This window comes from Cornus florida, unplaced genomic scaffold (assembly GCF_030987335.1).
Source record: "Cornus florida cultivar Cherokee Brave unplaced genomic scaffold, ASM3098733v1 CherokeeBrave_3.0.0_Hap2_Chr05, whole genome shotgun sequence".
Taxonomy (NCBI): domain Eukaryota; kingdom Viridiplantae; phylum Streptophyta; class Magnoliopsida; order Cornales; family Cornaceae; genus Cornus; species Cornus florida.
Genome location: NW_026775575.1, coordinates 87,172,788 through 87,186,802, shown reverse-complemented (window position 1 = coordinate 87,186,802; position 14,015 = coordinate 87,172,788). Strand labels below are relative to the sequence as shown.

At 35.5% G+C, this 14,015-nt stretch overlaps 2 protein-coding genes across 2 annotated transcripts; both read left to right on the top strand.

Moving 5' to 3' along the window:
- Positions 1–1,557: 1,557 nt before the first annotated feature.
- Positions 1,558–9,204, top strand: LOC132307397 (pyrophosphate--fructose 6-phosphate 1-phosphotransferase subunit beta-like). The gene is made up of 16 exons (XM_059805131.1): positions 1,558–2,036; positions 2,121–2,282; positions 2,384–2,505; positions 2,943–2,996; positions 3,159–3,265; positions 3,383–3,488; positions 4,935–4,998; positions 6,027–6,115; positions 6,593–6,724; positions 6,848–7,012; positions 7,156–7,271; positions 7,391–7,502; positions 7,636–7,720; positions 8,299–8,343; positions 8,500–8,568; positions 8,800–9,204. Exons 1-16 carry the CDS (start codon positions 1,841–1,843, stop codon positions 8,874–8,876), a joined length of 1,701 nt encoding a protein of 566 aa, XP_059661114.1. The 5' UTR covers positions 1,558–1,840; the 3' UTR covers positions 8,877–9,204.
- Positions 9,205–9,636: 432 nt separating this feature from the next.
- Positions 9,637–13,502, top strand: LOC132307398 (glycine-rich RNA-binding protein 4, mitochondrial). Its single transcript, XM_059805132.1, has 4 exons — positions 9,637–9,905; positions 10,005–10,073; positions 12,863–12,969; positions 13,093–13,502. The coding sequence occupies exons 1-4, from the start codon at positions 9,770–9,772 to the stop codon at positions 13,195–13,197; spliced, it is 417 nt and encodes a 138-aa protein (XP_059661115.1). The 5' UTR covers positions 9,637–9,769; the 3' UTR covers positions 13,198–13,502.
- The last annotated feature ends 513 nt before the right edge of the window (positions 13,503–14,015 follow it).

Genomic DNA, 14,015 nt, shown 5'->3' with positions numbered 1-14,015 from the left:
GACCTATAGAGTGAAAATTAAATTCATCAAATATTGCAATATATATATATAAAATGAGTTATTTTTGTATTTACGAAGTTATTAATTTGTATTTAACAAGTTATTAATTTATACATATAGCTTTTATAATATATATATATAATGAGTTATTTTTGTATTTACGAAGTTATTAATTTGTATTTAACAAGTTATTAATTTATACATACAGCTTTTATAATATATATATATATTATATATATATATTATAAAAGCTGTATGTATAAATTAATAACTTGTTAAATACAAATTAATAACTTCGTAAATACAAAAATAACTCATTTTACCCCCTCACTGGACCAATCCAGTGAGTGAGAGAGTAAATCGAGATGATTTTTTTTTTCAAAAAAGGTGGGTCTACTATTACTTCCTTATAATAAATGAAAAGATAATGAACAAAACTCGGGACCCAAGTTACGTGCTAATGTGTACCAATAGAATGGGTGTGTCTATTATTACTTCCGCATAATAAATGAAAAAAATAAAAAACAATACTTGGGACCCAAGTTACGGGCTAATGTGTATCAAATAGATCTAAAATAAATGTCCAAAAATAATCTTATTTTGTACAATATACAGAAACAGAAAGTTCTTAATTATAACGGTTAAGTTACAATTTAATTTTAAGAATAAACACAAAGGACTTGAAGATTGATTGCGATTTTTTTCTTTTTGGAAGTGCGTTATTATTTTCTTTCTTTTATTTATTATTATTTTCAAATTTGAGTAATCTACCATATTGATTTATAAAACTAATTTTATAATTCTTGTTAATGCCGCCATCAAGTAAAATTTTTACAATTTTGCTTATTTTGTAATGCACGCGCTCTTTATGTCCTAAAACCACAAGATCTTCCGGCACAATGTATTAGAAATTAAACACAACAAATGATCTTGAAGTCATAAAAGTTGAACACTGTGGGTTAAGTCAATAACAAGAAGGGAGACTTTATGCCAACAACATTAACCCTACAACCTTCCTTTCTGTCCAAAAAGTATTGTCAAATTTATGACAATTCAAATTACTAAAGTATCTCCACAAACAAAAAAAACCTAATACGTGTCTTTATTTGGGTGGGTAAGTACTCTGTTTAAGTTCTAGAATCCATTTTAAAGAATAGTCTTGTTCTAACATAATAACTTAGACCTAGAGCACTAATAAGGACTTTTATAATAAAGTTTCAACTACAGGTTCATTCTTTTTGAAGTAATGGTTCTATTCATATAAATTACTATGAATTAAAACCAGGAAACGAGTTGAAAGGAAAGCACATAAAATCAACCATAACATGTGCCACAATCAAATAGGCCTATGTACGATAATTCTAGATCATTTGATATATTTATGTGTCCATGCTGTTTTATTATATATATATAAAAAAAAAATTTAGGTAATTATTTGATGCATATAGAATTACCAATGCAATGCATGTGAAATAAGAGCGGTAATAAATTATTGAGTGGTTTTTGAGGTCGGCACCATGATGTCAACCAAAATAAATATATAAATATCCAAAGAGAATTGGGGGAGGAGCACAGGCTACACAGCCCAAACTGACGACGTCGTCTGATTACAATCACCCGTCCCTCATCAAAATCTGAACCGTTCAATAGTCCCGCCATTTCTTTCCGCCGGACGGAGACCACAATGACGTTTGTGCCCTAAGTACTTAACGAACTCTGCGTCTTGAAACAATCACAGTGCAATTCCTCTCGGTCTCTCATACATTCTCTCTCTTAATACACACAAAGTATATTACATATATTAATATATTTCCAATTACCGGTTTTCTCCACTTCAATCATGCCCTCCGCCGCCGTTGCCAACGGTTTCACCACCGCCGGAAAGTCATCCACAAGGTCGACACCAGGCCTTCTCTCTTCAACTTGCAGTGAAGTCCAGAGGAGCCGCCTCCAATTCGTACTCCCTCTCCCTTCCGTCCTCAAGAACTCATTCAAAATAGTCGACGGTTCACCAAGCTCCTCCGCCGGAAGTCCAGGTAAGGCAACGCACGGGACTCTTGCGATCACAATTCACACACACTGATGCGATTTATATTCACAAGGTTTTGATCTACTTGTAGATGAAATCGCTAAGCTTTTTCCCAATTTATTTGGACAACCGCCGGCAATGCTCGTGCCTTGTGGTTCGACGGAGGCCTCGCCGGATCGGAGTTTGAGGATTGGTGTACTGCTCTCCGGAGGACAGGCCCCTGGTGGTCACAACGTGATTTCGGGAATTTTTGGTAAGGCTCTTGTTTTGACTGTTCTCCCACAGTGATGTATTTGATGCGTGTAATATATATATGTGTATGTATAAACTTTTTGATCTTGATTTGCTTTGTAGATTACTTACAGGCTCGAACAAGGGGTAGTAAATTATATGGGTTTAGGGGCGGTCCGGCTGGGATCATGAAGTGTAAATATGTTGAGTTGACAACAGATGTTATCTATCCTTACAGAAATCAGGTGAGGCTTTAGGTTCTGTTTGGTTCCATTCAATGAAACTCATGTACTGTTTGTGGAGATGATTTTTTTCTGCAATAATTTTGTAAAATAACTTATGCTGGTACATCACAAAAATCTGTACTAGTGAGCTGCGAGAGCAGGGGATTACATCCCTGTTAATGAATATACATGTCATAGTTTAAATTTAATTGTTAGAAAAATTACATAGGTCATTTTTTTTTTTTTTTTTTTTGTAATAAAATGGGATGTATTACTTTCTCATCACCATTTAAATTGCCGAATTTGCCAGATAACCGCTAAGGTTTTAATATTTCCATGGTTAGATATATTGAGTACCTCATGTGCACATCGCTTATTTTAAATTTATTTTGAAGACTTCTTTTTGCAGCATATTTTTTTTCTATATATTATGATTTATATTTTGACTCTGTTGACAGGGTGGCTTTGATATGATATGTAGTGGCAGAGACAAGATTGAAACCCCTAAACAGGTGATTTTTATCGTTTTCACATGCATCATTTTCCTTTTCTTTTCATTTTTTGCCCTTTTGTGATTATGGTTTGTCTCGTAATTGATATCTGCATAATTTGTCCTCTTCTAAGCTAAATTTTTCGAAATGTAGTTGTTGATTTTGTATGCTCATGCCTTTCAGTTTAAGCAAGCTGAAGAGACGGTATTGAAGCTTGATTTAGATGGGCTTGTTTTCATTGGTGGAGATGACTCAAACACCAATGCTTGCCTTCTCGCTGAGAACTTTAGGTATAATTTATATCTCTGTGGAGCAATGATGTGCTATCTATGTAACCATGCTGTAATCATTATGTTGGTGTTCGTTTATATAGCTTGAAGCAATTTTGTTTATCTTGTGTGTTATAGGGGTAAAAATATGAAAACTCGGGTCATTGGGTGTCCAAAAACCATTGATGGTGACTTGAAATGCAAGGAGGTTCCCATAAGTTTTGGATTTGATACTGCATGCAAGGTAATTACTATTTTTGCTTAATTTTTCTCTTTTAGCTTGTATTGATGTCTGGTTCTTTTCTAGTTTTTTATAGTAGACTTGTAGATGGAGAACCAACATTTTCCCTCCATGAATGCAATCCAAACTTGTGTTCCGTGTCTTTTATGCACTTGGTTTCGTTGCAAGATGCAACCATCTGTGCAAATTTTCATTTAGGGCATTGCAATGCCTACTCATAGATGTTCATCCTAACATAATTTCACATAATTAATAACAGTTCCATGTAGACAGAATTCTGAAGCAGCGACCTAAGGCAAATGTTGGTTTGAATGATACATAGTCCAAAACTGATTTAAAAAAGAAAAAAACCATATCCCTCCTTTGGACAGCAAGGGTACCTACAAATAATCTGGCAAGAGCCGTTGACTATACTTTTATGAATGTTTATCTAATTACTGTTATGAACTCATAAATATATGTGGAAACGGAAGTTGAGAAAGTTACTAAATTTGGAGAAAAAACAATCAGAACTTATTTAGGTTTCAATAGTCTTGAAAAGGCTTCACCTCTGAAAGATTCTTCCGGTGTTAAAATGATGATCATGTTTCCAATCACATATTTTCCCATCTTTCTTTTTATTTATTTATTCTTTCACCATTCTCTTTTGGGGCACTGGCATATATACTGCGACAATTTTGTAACCTGGAAGACAACAGCAAATAGCACTGGACTCTATCCAACTCATTGTGTCTACTTGGGAGATCTCTTCAAGATATCTTTGAGTTGCTTTGCCACTACGGCTTTATAGATTCTCAATACCTTTCTTGCCTTAATTTTTTTCTGAATTAGGAAAAAATGATTGTATACAGAGACTCCAGCGAATAAAACCGAAATTTGTTATTAATAAATGTGATGAAATGCAGATGGCCACCTCAGTATGATATGAATAAGTCCACAGGTTTCATTTTGGAACTATTTAATCAAAGCCCCCAGATTTCATTCACTTTTTTCTCCTTGTCTGTGTGTGTGTGTTTTATTTTTATTTTTTATGCAGTCTACACATTCAGTTATTTTATCAAGTATTCAGCTATCAAACTTATTAACTGTAAATATGGTTGAATTCGTATGCAGCTCTCTTTGTGGTTGTGTTTTGATGTTGGTGTATGTGTACTGCGGGGATTTTCCTTCAATTTTTTTGTGTACTGCAGACTCAGTTGATGGTTGAGTTCTTATGTAGCAGTTTCTGCTTGCAAAGATATTATCTTTTTCATAATTCTGTAATTTGCTTTTAAGAGCACTTTTTAGTTTCTTTTGCTTTTAATCTAGCCATTATCATTCATCTGTGGATTTAGTTTCATAATCAATTATTGCGAGATCGTGTATGACAGAATTGTACAATTTTTAAATTGACATCATACTACTGCTGTCAAGCTTTTAATACTGTTCTGCCCTTGATCTGATATGCAGATATATGCAGAAGTTATTGGAAATGTCATGACAGATTGTCGTTCAACTGGAAAATACTATCACTGTGAGTGCAATAAGTAGAGCGTATATTAGATGAGGGTGTTATCTGCCTTCATGACCTTCGAACCGTGCAGTGATTTTGTTTTGCATAGTAACTAACGCATTGTCTTAGATAGACAACAATAGAAGTAAGCAGTATTTCAGTAATAACAAAAGGTTCTAGTTACCTTTATTAAATCCTTACTTTTTCTTTTTGTCGTTTTTCCTTAGAAACCAACCATTTTTTTTTCCATTGGAAAGAAACACACCCACACATCCACAATGCCCCTATGGGGACTTGACCCTCAATCTTCTCCTTAGATATCATTATTATATATTCTCATATTCTGTTTATTGTTTGAATACCTCCCTTTAACCTTGCTTCTTTTAGAGTTTATTGTCTTCACTTCCTTCAGGATTAAAGAATAGTTTGTGGAGTAGCTGTGTCATATACTTTCAATTGGCACTTCATTTTGTTGATATATCACCAACTGATCAAATTGTGACCCTTTGGTTGTTCACAGATATATGCAAGAGCGTGAAATTGTTAATTTCTTGATATACTTGCATTCCATTCAAGTTTTGTCAAATGCCTCAAATAAAATAATGGTACAACTTAACTCATTGAAGCATTGTTACAACTATTTGGGCTTGGCTACAAATATATGAATCTTGTTTCACATTTCCACACAGTCTAAGGCCAGACTACACTCGGTGATAAGAAATTTGAGAGAAATGAACTAGTGATAGATTATATTATATCTTCAGGTATTATATTGAATGGTCATTTGTTTTGTAAGTTAATTTTTTTCCCAGTGTGACTGTTGTTCTAGCAAAGACCCCCCTATTCCCAAGCACCACATTTTTTCCAAATTAATATCACATCTTTTACAGCAATTTCATTTCATTTTCTCATATATACTTTATCCTTGGCTTTTCATTCCGTTGTTTCTCCTAATTTTGTGCCTCTGCATTTGTATACCTTCATTTGACGACAGAGGCTTCATGCTTTATTTTCTTTTAAGTTGTTTACCTAATCATCTTTTATTGCAGTTATAAGGCTTATGGGCCGTGCAGCTTCTCACATAACATTGGAGTGTGCTTTGAAGACTCATCCAAACATCACAATTATTGGAGAAGAGGTACCTACTAAGCTGTTCTGCTACTTTATTTGGTAAAGTGGACCTATAGGTTATATACTTATTGCAGGCTGTAGATCATTTCCGATTACCTATTATTGATTCAAAAGAGTAGAAAATTATCCTTGTCAGTAAACTGCAAACCTCTGCTTTCATATCTTTCATACGATTAAAGTAAAAAAACCGGCTGGACTCAGCTGGCTAGTTAAAAGCCTTTGCTAAGTTTTTATTCATCTCCTATTTCTATTTCGGGATATGTCAAAATGGTCAGAGATTGTCATGAGAATTCTAAAAAGTCTTTTGTGGTCTTGCTACCTCATTGTGATGGAAACCTGAAGTATCCTTTGGTGACTATGGGGAGATATTATACATTTTATACTTCCGAATGGAAAATTCATGAAATTCTGTGATTTAAATGACCCAGTATCAACTGTTCCAAATTATTAAATTAGCTTTGGTAAACATTTTATCTTGGTGCAGGTTGCGGCCAATAATTATACACTGAAAAATGTCACAGACTACATCACTGATATAATCTGCAAACGTGCAAAACTTGGATACAATTATGGCGTCGTACTTATACCAGAAGGCCTGATTGATTTCATTCCAGAGGTATATATAGAAGTAACATATATCTCTGTGACTTGTAAAAAGAATGCTGGCAGGGTTTTAAAGGGCTTTAGTTATATTTTAGATATATGGAATTACTTTCCGTTTGGGCTTGTTGATTTGCAGGTGCAGCAGCTTATTGCTGAGCTTAATGAAATCCTAGCCCATGATGTCATTGATGAGGCTGGACTGTGGAAAAAGAAACTTCAGTCTCAGCATCTTTTTGATTTTTTACCCCAAGCAATTCAGAAACAACTGCTGCTAGAAAGAGATCCACATGGGAACGTACAGGTATTTACTCTTCTTATTGTTTTTTTTTTGGGTGCATTCTTCTTATTGTTGTATACATTTATAGGTGCCTCTAGCCACTGGAAATTGTTGATCTATTTCTTGTAATATTTTTTTTTAATATATTACATGCTATATATGTTTAGGTTGCCAAGATAGAAACAGAAAGAATGCTTATAGAAATGGTGGAAAATGAATTGGAGAAAAGGAGGCAGGAAGGTTTATATAATAAGCAGTTCAAAGGGCAATCCCATTTTTTTGGGTAACCAACATCTATGTTTTTCTGGCTGCTTTGGATTGGACTTTTATAAATGAGATAGTGGACTTTACTTCTCATTCCTCCAAGTATAGGTTTTTATGTAACATGATTTCACTTTTCAGTTACGAGGGTAGATGCGGTTTGCCTTCAAACTTTGATGCTAACTACTGCTATGCATTGGGTTTTGGTGCTGGGGCCCTCCTCCACTCCGGAAAGACTGGACTGATTTCCTCAGTTTGTGTTTCTATCTTTTGCTTCATTTATCTGTTACTTTTTTTTTTCAAAAATATTTCATTTCAGTCTCTGTTGCTGTTAATCTTCTTGTGATCCTAGCTTTCTTTATTTGTTAATAACAATGGCCATCCAGGTGAGCAATTTGGGTGCTCCAGTTGAAGAATGGACAGTGGGTGGAACAGCGTTGACATCCTTAATGGATGTGGAGAGAAGACATGGTATGCTTTACCCTCCTTTGTCAGTGTAAATGCAAGGCTAAGTACAGTCGTGGGGATCTTGTGTGCCCTTTCGTTGTTACTACCATTTTGAATGGCTTCCTTGTAAAATATGCCCCTTGATTACTGTTCCTCTTGCCCGATACATGAACTATAAACTAGTGTCATTACCTTTCTCCATCTTGCCTCATTTCCCCTTCTGCTAATTAGTAAAAGTGCTGGGGTAAGAGCAATGGATGAGTTTGGTCAAGTTTGTGTACTTGAAATTTCAGTTTTGTCCACATTGTACCTCCACAGGCCAGTTCTATCAGCATTATAGGTTAGATAAATAAAGAACCTTTCCTATAAATTTGATCTTAAATAATAATTTCAGAAATAATGTATTTTTATTAAAACAAAAATACAGTGACTACATCATACTTTGTGGTGGATTCATGAGGCAAAGGCGAACGCTGCAATGTGTAGGATTTTGGATGCTTAGAAAAAACCAGTTAATTCAATTACATAATTGTCATTGATTTTCTTTATATTGCGCCCAATTATAATTATTTTCTCATTATAGAGGTTTAAAACTGTGGCAGGAGAGTTCAAGCCAGTGATTAAGAAGGCAATGGTGGAACTCGATGGTAATATTCGTTTGAGCCCTCCATCTCACATTGTTCATTTTATATGGTAAATTGGTATTGGCTAGTACTGTAAATTCATCTGGGCATTGCAGTAGTACTCCGGTGTTTCTATTCAATTTATGATTAATAATTTCCCGAGCATTTGTGAAATATCAGGTGCACCTTTCAAAAAATTTGCATCTATGAGGGATGAGTGGGCTATAAAGAACCAATTCATCAATCCAGGTAAAATCCCAGGCTTCCAACACTCTACTACTATAAAACTAACTTGCATCAGTCAAAACTGAGGGTGGATATGGAAGTAGCTTTATTTCATGATAACGGAGGAAATGCATGCTGAACTATAATGCAGTTGGAAACGCATGCATTCTGTACTTTCTGAAGCATTGTTATCTTATACGGAGGATTATGGATGAATACCTGATCTTTTTAATTATTTTTATTTTTCCTTTACAGGTCCGGTTCAATTTGTTGGCCCTAGAGCAAACGATATTAGTCACACTCTTATGTTGGAGCTCGGAGCACAAACATAGAGGTTCTTCAGATAGAAATGAAGTTTGGCCAAAGAAATACATTTGTTGATACGCAAACAGCACAAGAATCAACTGTTTTTCCACTTAGAAGAGATCCTTACACGATTTGCTTTAGCTATCATTGATTAGATGGAAAAGTAAAGGTTTTATGTTATTGAAACCTGAGGAGTAATTTTTTATTATTTTTTATATCCCATTTTTGGGCGATAAAGCTTTTGAATGAATGGTTAATTTTTTGGATGATATATTATGGATATATAATTGGATAAAAATTCCAAAATTACTCATCATTGTGTAATCATATACGAAAGTCTACAGCTTCTTCTTATTTGGTGTTTACAATGCTTTTCTTCTCTCCTTTTGCCAAACGACTAGCTCTTATCGCATTCAAATTCATTGGCAACCTCATTCCCAGGGAGGTGTACAAGAGAGGTTTCACATTGAACCTTGTCTATTGCATACCTATTGAAGAGGATTAAATGGGCATGTAGTGGACTAAATGTGGTGCATGGTCACCCCCCATTGCTAGGAACAAGTTTTGATTTTTAAAAAAGGAAGGTTAATGATTAATAACAGAACCAATCAATCCAATCGAGGAAAAAAAAAAAAAAACAGGGGAGCAGGTGAGTCCAAACCTGACTCCCTAACACCACAGGGGAGTGCCCTACCACTAGGCAACATATGGTGAAGATAAAATTGCAATATTAAAAATTTTAACTTTAGGTTGGATTTATTTATTTATATATTTATCTTTTCACATATTTTGGATTTGGGTGTGATGATTTGGTCTCACAAAAAGCCCAACCCAAAAGGACGAACTAAAGGTAAAAGTGGATTCGTCGCAGAGGCTTGTTTGGTTGAACTGGTCAGTGTTCACAGAATTGTCATCGTCAATGAAAAACAACAGTTTGGTGTATTTTGCTAGAAGAATTCTATCAGTTCAGAGCCCAACTTCAAACTGGCGTTGCTATTGCTCTCCTTCCTCACCTTCCTCCTCTCCTCCACCCAACAATAAACTTTTTGTTGCCGGTTCCTCTCTCTCTCTCTCTATATATATATAATGTATTTATGTATATTTATATTGGCATTCTTACAACTTATGTTATTTCTTTGATTTGGGTATTCAAGGTTTGTCATGGTCAGTGGACGAGAAGTCATTGAAGGACGCATTCTCTCCTTTTGGGGAGGTCACTGAAGGTAATACATAAACATTCTTAACCGAATATATGATCCCACTTCTGCATATTCTTCGTTAATTCATTTAGTTCTCTACGTATTTGACAAAATGCCTGACTGATCACAGATGGGTGTATATTGATATGAAAGATTCTTTCTTAACTAAACCATGATCGTTTGGAGAAGTTTGGTCCACGAATGTGGTCTAAACATCGGTTTGGAATTTCTTAAGAATCGTCTTACGTAAGATTAATCTGAGCGTGGTCTATTGGTTTGTGATTTTGTATTGCTTAATTCACTTCATTGATCTCTCGCCTTTTAGTATTTAAGGAGGAAGAGTGGATGTCTGTAAATTCGAATGGTTTAAGGGATTGAACGAAAACAAATACTTGCCTGAAGCCCAAATAATAGAATCAAAATTTCCCTCATTTTAAGTGTCATTGGATTGCTGCTGGTGCAATGGTTAAAACTCGGGTTGATCATAGGAACATGAGCTCGAATTTGCTAGCAGCCATGTTGTGCAAAAAATGCTAAAGTTTAGACATGTCTCAAGTCTATCTCTCCTACCACCCCCATTTGATTGGCACTAGTACTGGTCTTTGAGAGAGAGAGAGAGAGAGTTTAGACATTTCTCGAGTCCATCCCTACCACCATCCCCATTTGATTGGCACTAGTACTGGACTTTGAGAGAGAGAGAGAGAGAGAGTATAGACATATCTCGAGTCTATCCCTCCCACCATCCCCATTTGATTGGCACTAGTACTGGACTTTGAGAGAGAGAGAGAGAGTTTAGACATGTCTCGAGTCTGTCCCTCCCACCATCCCCATTTGATTGGCACTAGTACTGGCCTTTGAGAGAGAGAGAGAGAGAGAGAGAGTTCAGAGATTTCTTGAGTCTATCCCGCCCACCACCCCCATTTGATTGGCACTTCTGCATATTCTTCGTTAATTCATTTAGTTCTCTACGTATTTGACAAAATGCCTGACTGATCACAGATGGGTGTATATTGATATGAAAGATTCTTTCTTGACTAAACCATGATCGTTTGGAGAAGTTTGGTCCATGAATGTGGTCTAAACATCGGTTTGGAATTTCTTAAGAATCGTCTTACGTAAGATTAATCTGAGCGTGGTCTATTGGTTTGTGATTTTGTATTGCTTAATTCACTTCATTGATCTCTCGCCTTTTAGTATTTAAGGAGGAAGAGTGGATGTCTGTAAATTCGAATGGTTTAAGGGATTGAACGAAAACAAATACTTGCCTGAAGCCCAAATAATAGAATCAAAATTTCCCTCATTTTAAGTGTCATTGGATTGCTGCTGGTGCAATGGTTAAAACTCGGGTTGATCATAGGAACATGAGCTCGAATTTGCTAGCAGCCATGTTGTGCAAAAAATGCTAAAGTTTAGACATGTCTCAAGTCTATCTCTCCTACCACCCCCATTTGATTGGCACTAGTACTGGTCTTTGAGAGAGAGAGAGAGAGAGTTTAGACATTTCTCGAGTCCATCCCTACCACCATCCCCATTTGATTGGCACTAGTACTGGACTTTGAGAGAGAGAGAGAGAGAGAGTTTAGACATATCTCGAGTCTATCCCTCCCACCATCCCCATTTGATTGGCACTAGTACTGGACTTTGAGAGAGAGAGAGAGAGTTTAGACATGTCTTGAGTCTGTCCCTCCCACCATCCCCATTTGATTGGCACTAGTACTGGCCTTTGAGAGAGAGAGAGAGAGAGAGAGAGAGAGTTTAGAGATTTCTTGAGTCTATCCCGCCCACCACCCCCATTTGATTGGCACTAGTACTGGCCTTTGAGAGAGAGAGAAGGAGAGTAGCAAAAGTTTCCTTTCATTTCCAAGAAAGTGTTTGTTTTACTTAAAATTCTGCATATGTGTTGATTCATGTTTCGACAAAGGCAATCCACACTTTCAATTTGCATTTATATTTCGCACTTTTGCCTGTTGCCATCCTGGAGTTGAATTATTTAATGCTCTCTGAGTGCCAAGTTAACTTGCAATGGTTTTATATTGATCAGAATATATCAAAGAAGAAAAAGAAAGAAAAATGTAAGATAATTGATTTAGTTGTTTGCCTGTATATTTGTTTTATTGTTCTAGAAACTATTTCATGTCCGATACAGGAGGGTTGTGTGATGAGGGTTGACTTCTGATCTTTGAAACTTGATGTGGTTCTTAATGTATGGGTTGAGAATTCACATATTTCAACTTTTTATCTATCCCATGGTTGGTGTGGATGGGGTGAAAATAGTATGAAATATATGCAACTTTGTTCATTGCATCCCCTGTAGGGAAAAAAACATTGAAAACCGTTTTCATTCTTGATTTGCTCATTAAAATTGGAATATAGTGAGCTTATTCTATTAATTGGCTTCAGTAACAGTAAATTTGTACACTAGGAAAACAACATAAATGCAACACTTTAAAAGTGGGAGATTCTAATTTGTCAAGCAGAAATTTATGAAACCACTACAAAATTCTTATGATTCTCGAACTGCTTGCTCGCTTATTTAGATTCTATCCTCCTAATCCACACCCAATTGAAGCTTTGACGGTAGGTGAGATTGCAAATCACAACATTTTGTTTTGATTTTATGATTTCTAGTTGTACTAATTAAAACCTTCTATATCCATATTGTATTGCAATTAGATTTTTAGTTATTTATTTAATATTAAAGATAAAAATTGAAGTTGCCTCTGAAAGTTAGAACTTCCCATTTATGATGAATTTTGTACTGCTGTGTTAATTCTAACATAATGCCAAGTCATGTGGATGTATGTGTGTTATAGTGAGGATAATGTATGACAAAGAAACCGGTAGATCAAGAGGCTTTGGGTTTGTAAATTTTTCGAAAGATAAAGAAGCAGGTTGTGCAAAAGATGCCATGGATGGAAAGGTGAGCCGATGCTTAGTACCATACTCGAACTGTTTTTCCCATAGAAAATTTTCATTTGAATGTGCGAGTAGATAATGTAGACATAAACAAAGCTTCCAACTAATGTGGCTTTACTCTGTGCAGGCGTTTCTCGGTCGGCCATTGAGGATAAGCTTTGCTCTTGAAAAGGTCCGCGGTGGACCTGTCGTAGTTCCTCGGCTTGGGAATGCCACCAGACAAAATAATTGAAGTTGTTTGGCAAAATTGTTGTGAATCATTTGTAGTGAAGAGTGATGAATTTTGAACTGCAATAGCTACAATTATTGTCCTGTGCTCATTTAAGTGTAGTAGGTCCCTTGTTAGATCAATCAAAGGGAAAAAAGAAACAGCCAAGTTGAAGTACTGAACCATGCTTGTCTGAAGTACCCCACGGGACATTGGATTTGTATTCAATCTCAGCTCGGAATTGATTACCTGTGCTTGAGTTTAGTTTTTGCATGGATGAAATTTGTGGAAGAATACAATCAATGTAAATCTTAACCTGATCTTCACTAGCTTGGTTTTTGTCATAGTTTCGTAAAATATCCACTAAACGAATGTTTAGCGAGGCCCAATTAATATAACTTCGTGTGGTTAAAAGAGGGGAACTCGAAGGATGCATCTACCCGCTAAGGAAGCTGGACGTTTTACCAACTAGGTTATTAGATAATGTCTAATTAAAATTTCGAGTGGGTCAAATGTTTTTTTTTTAAAAACTAGATTTTACCTAAATAGATGGTATTTTAGCAATGGTTAATTAATTTATATTTATTTTTTTACCTTTACAGAAAATTTACACAACATCCCATTTTTGTCTCAGGATGATTGGAACTGTGGATACCTTAGTGTTTTATCATAAGTATGGTGATTATTATTATTATTATTGATAGATACATTTTGTTACCCCAGTATTAGTTTTCATAACAACTAGCACAAGAAGACAAGTTTAGAAAGAAGTTTTAATACTTTATCTCATGTACTACAATCTTCAGGAAGGAGACAGAAATAATGCATGATAGAGAGAGATA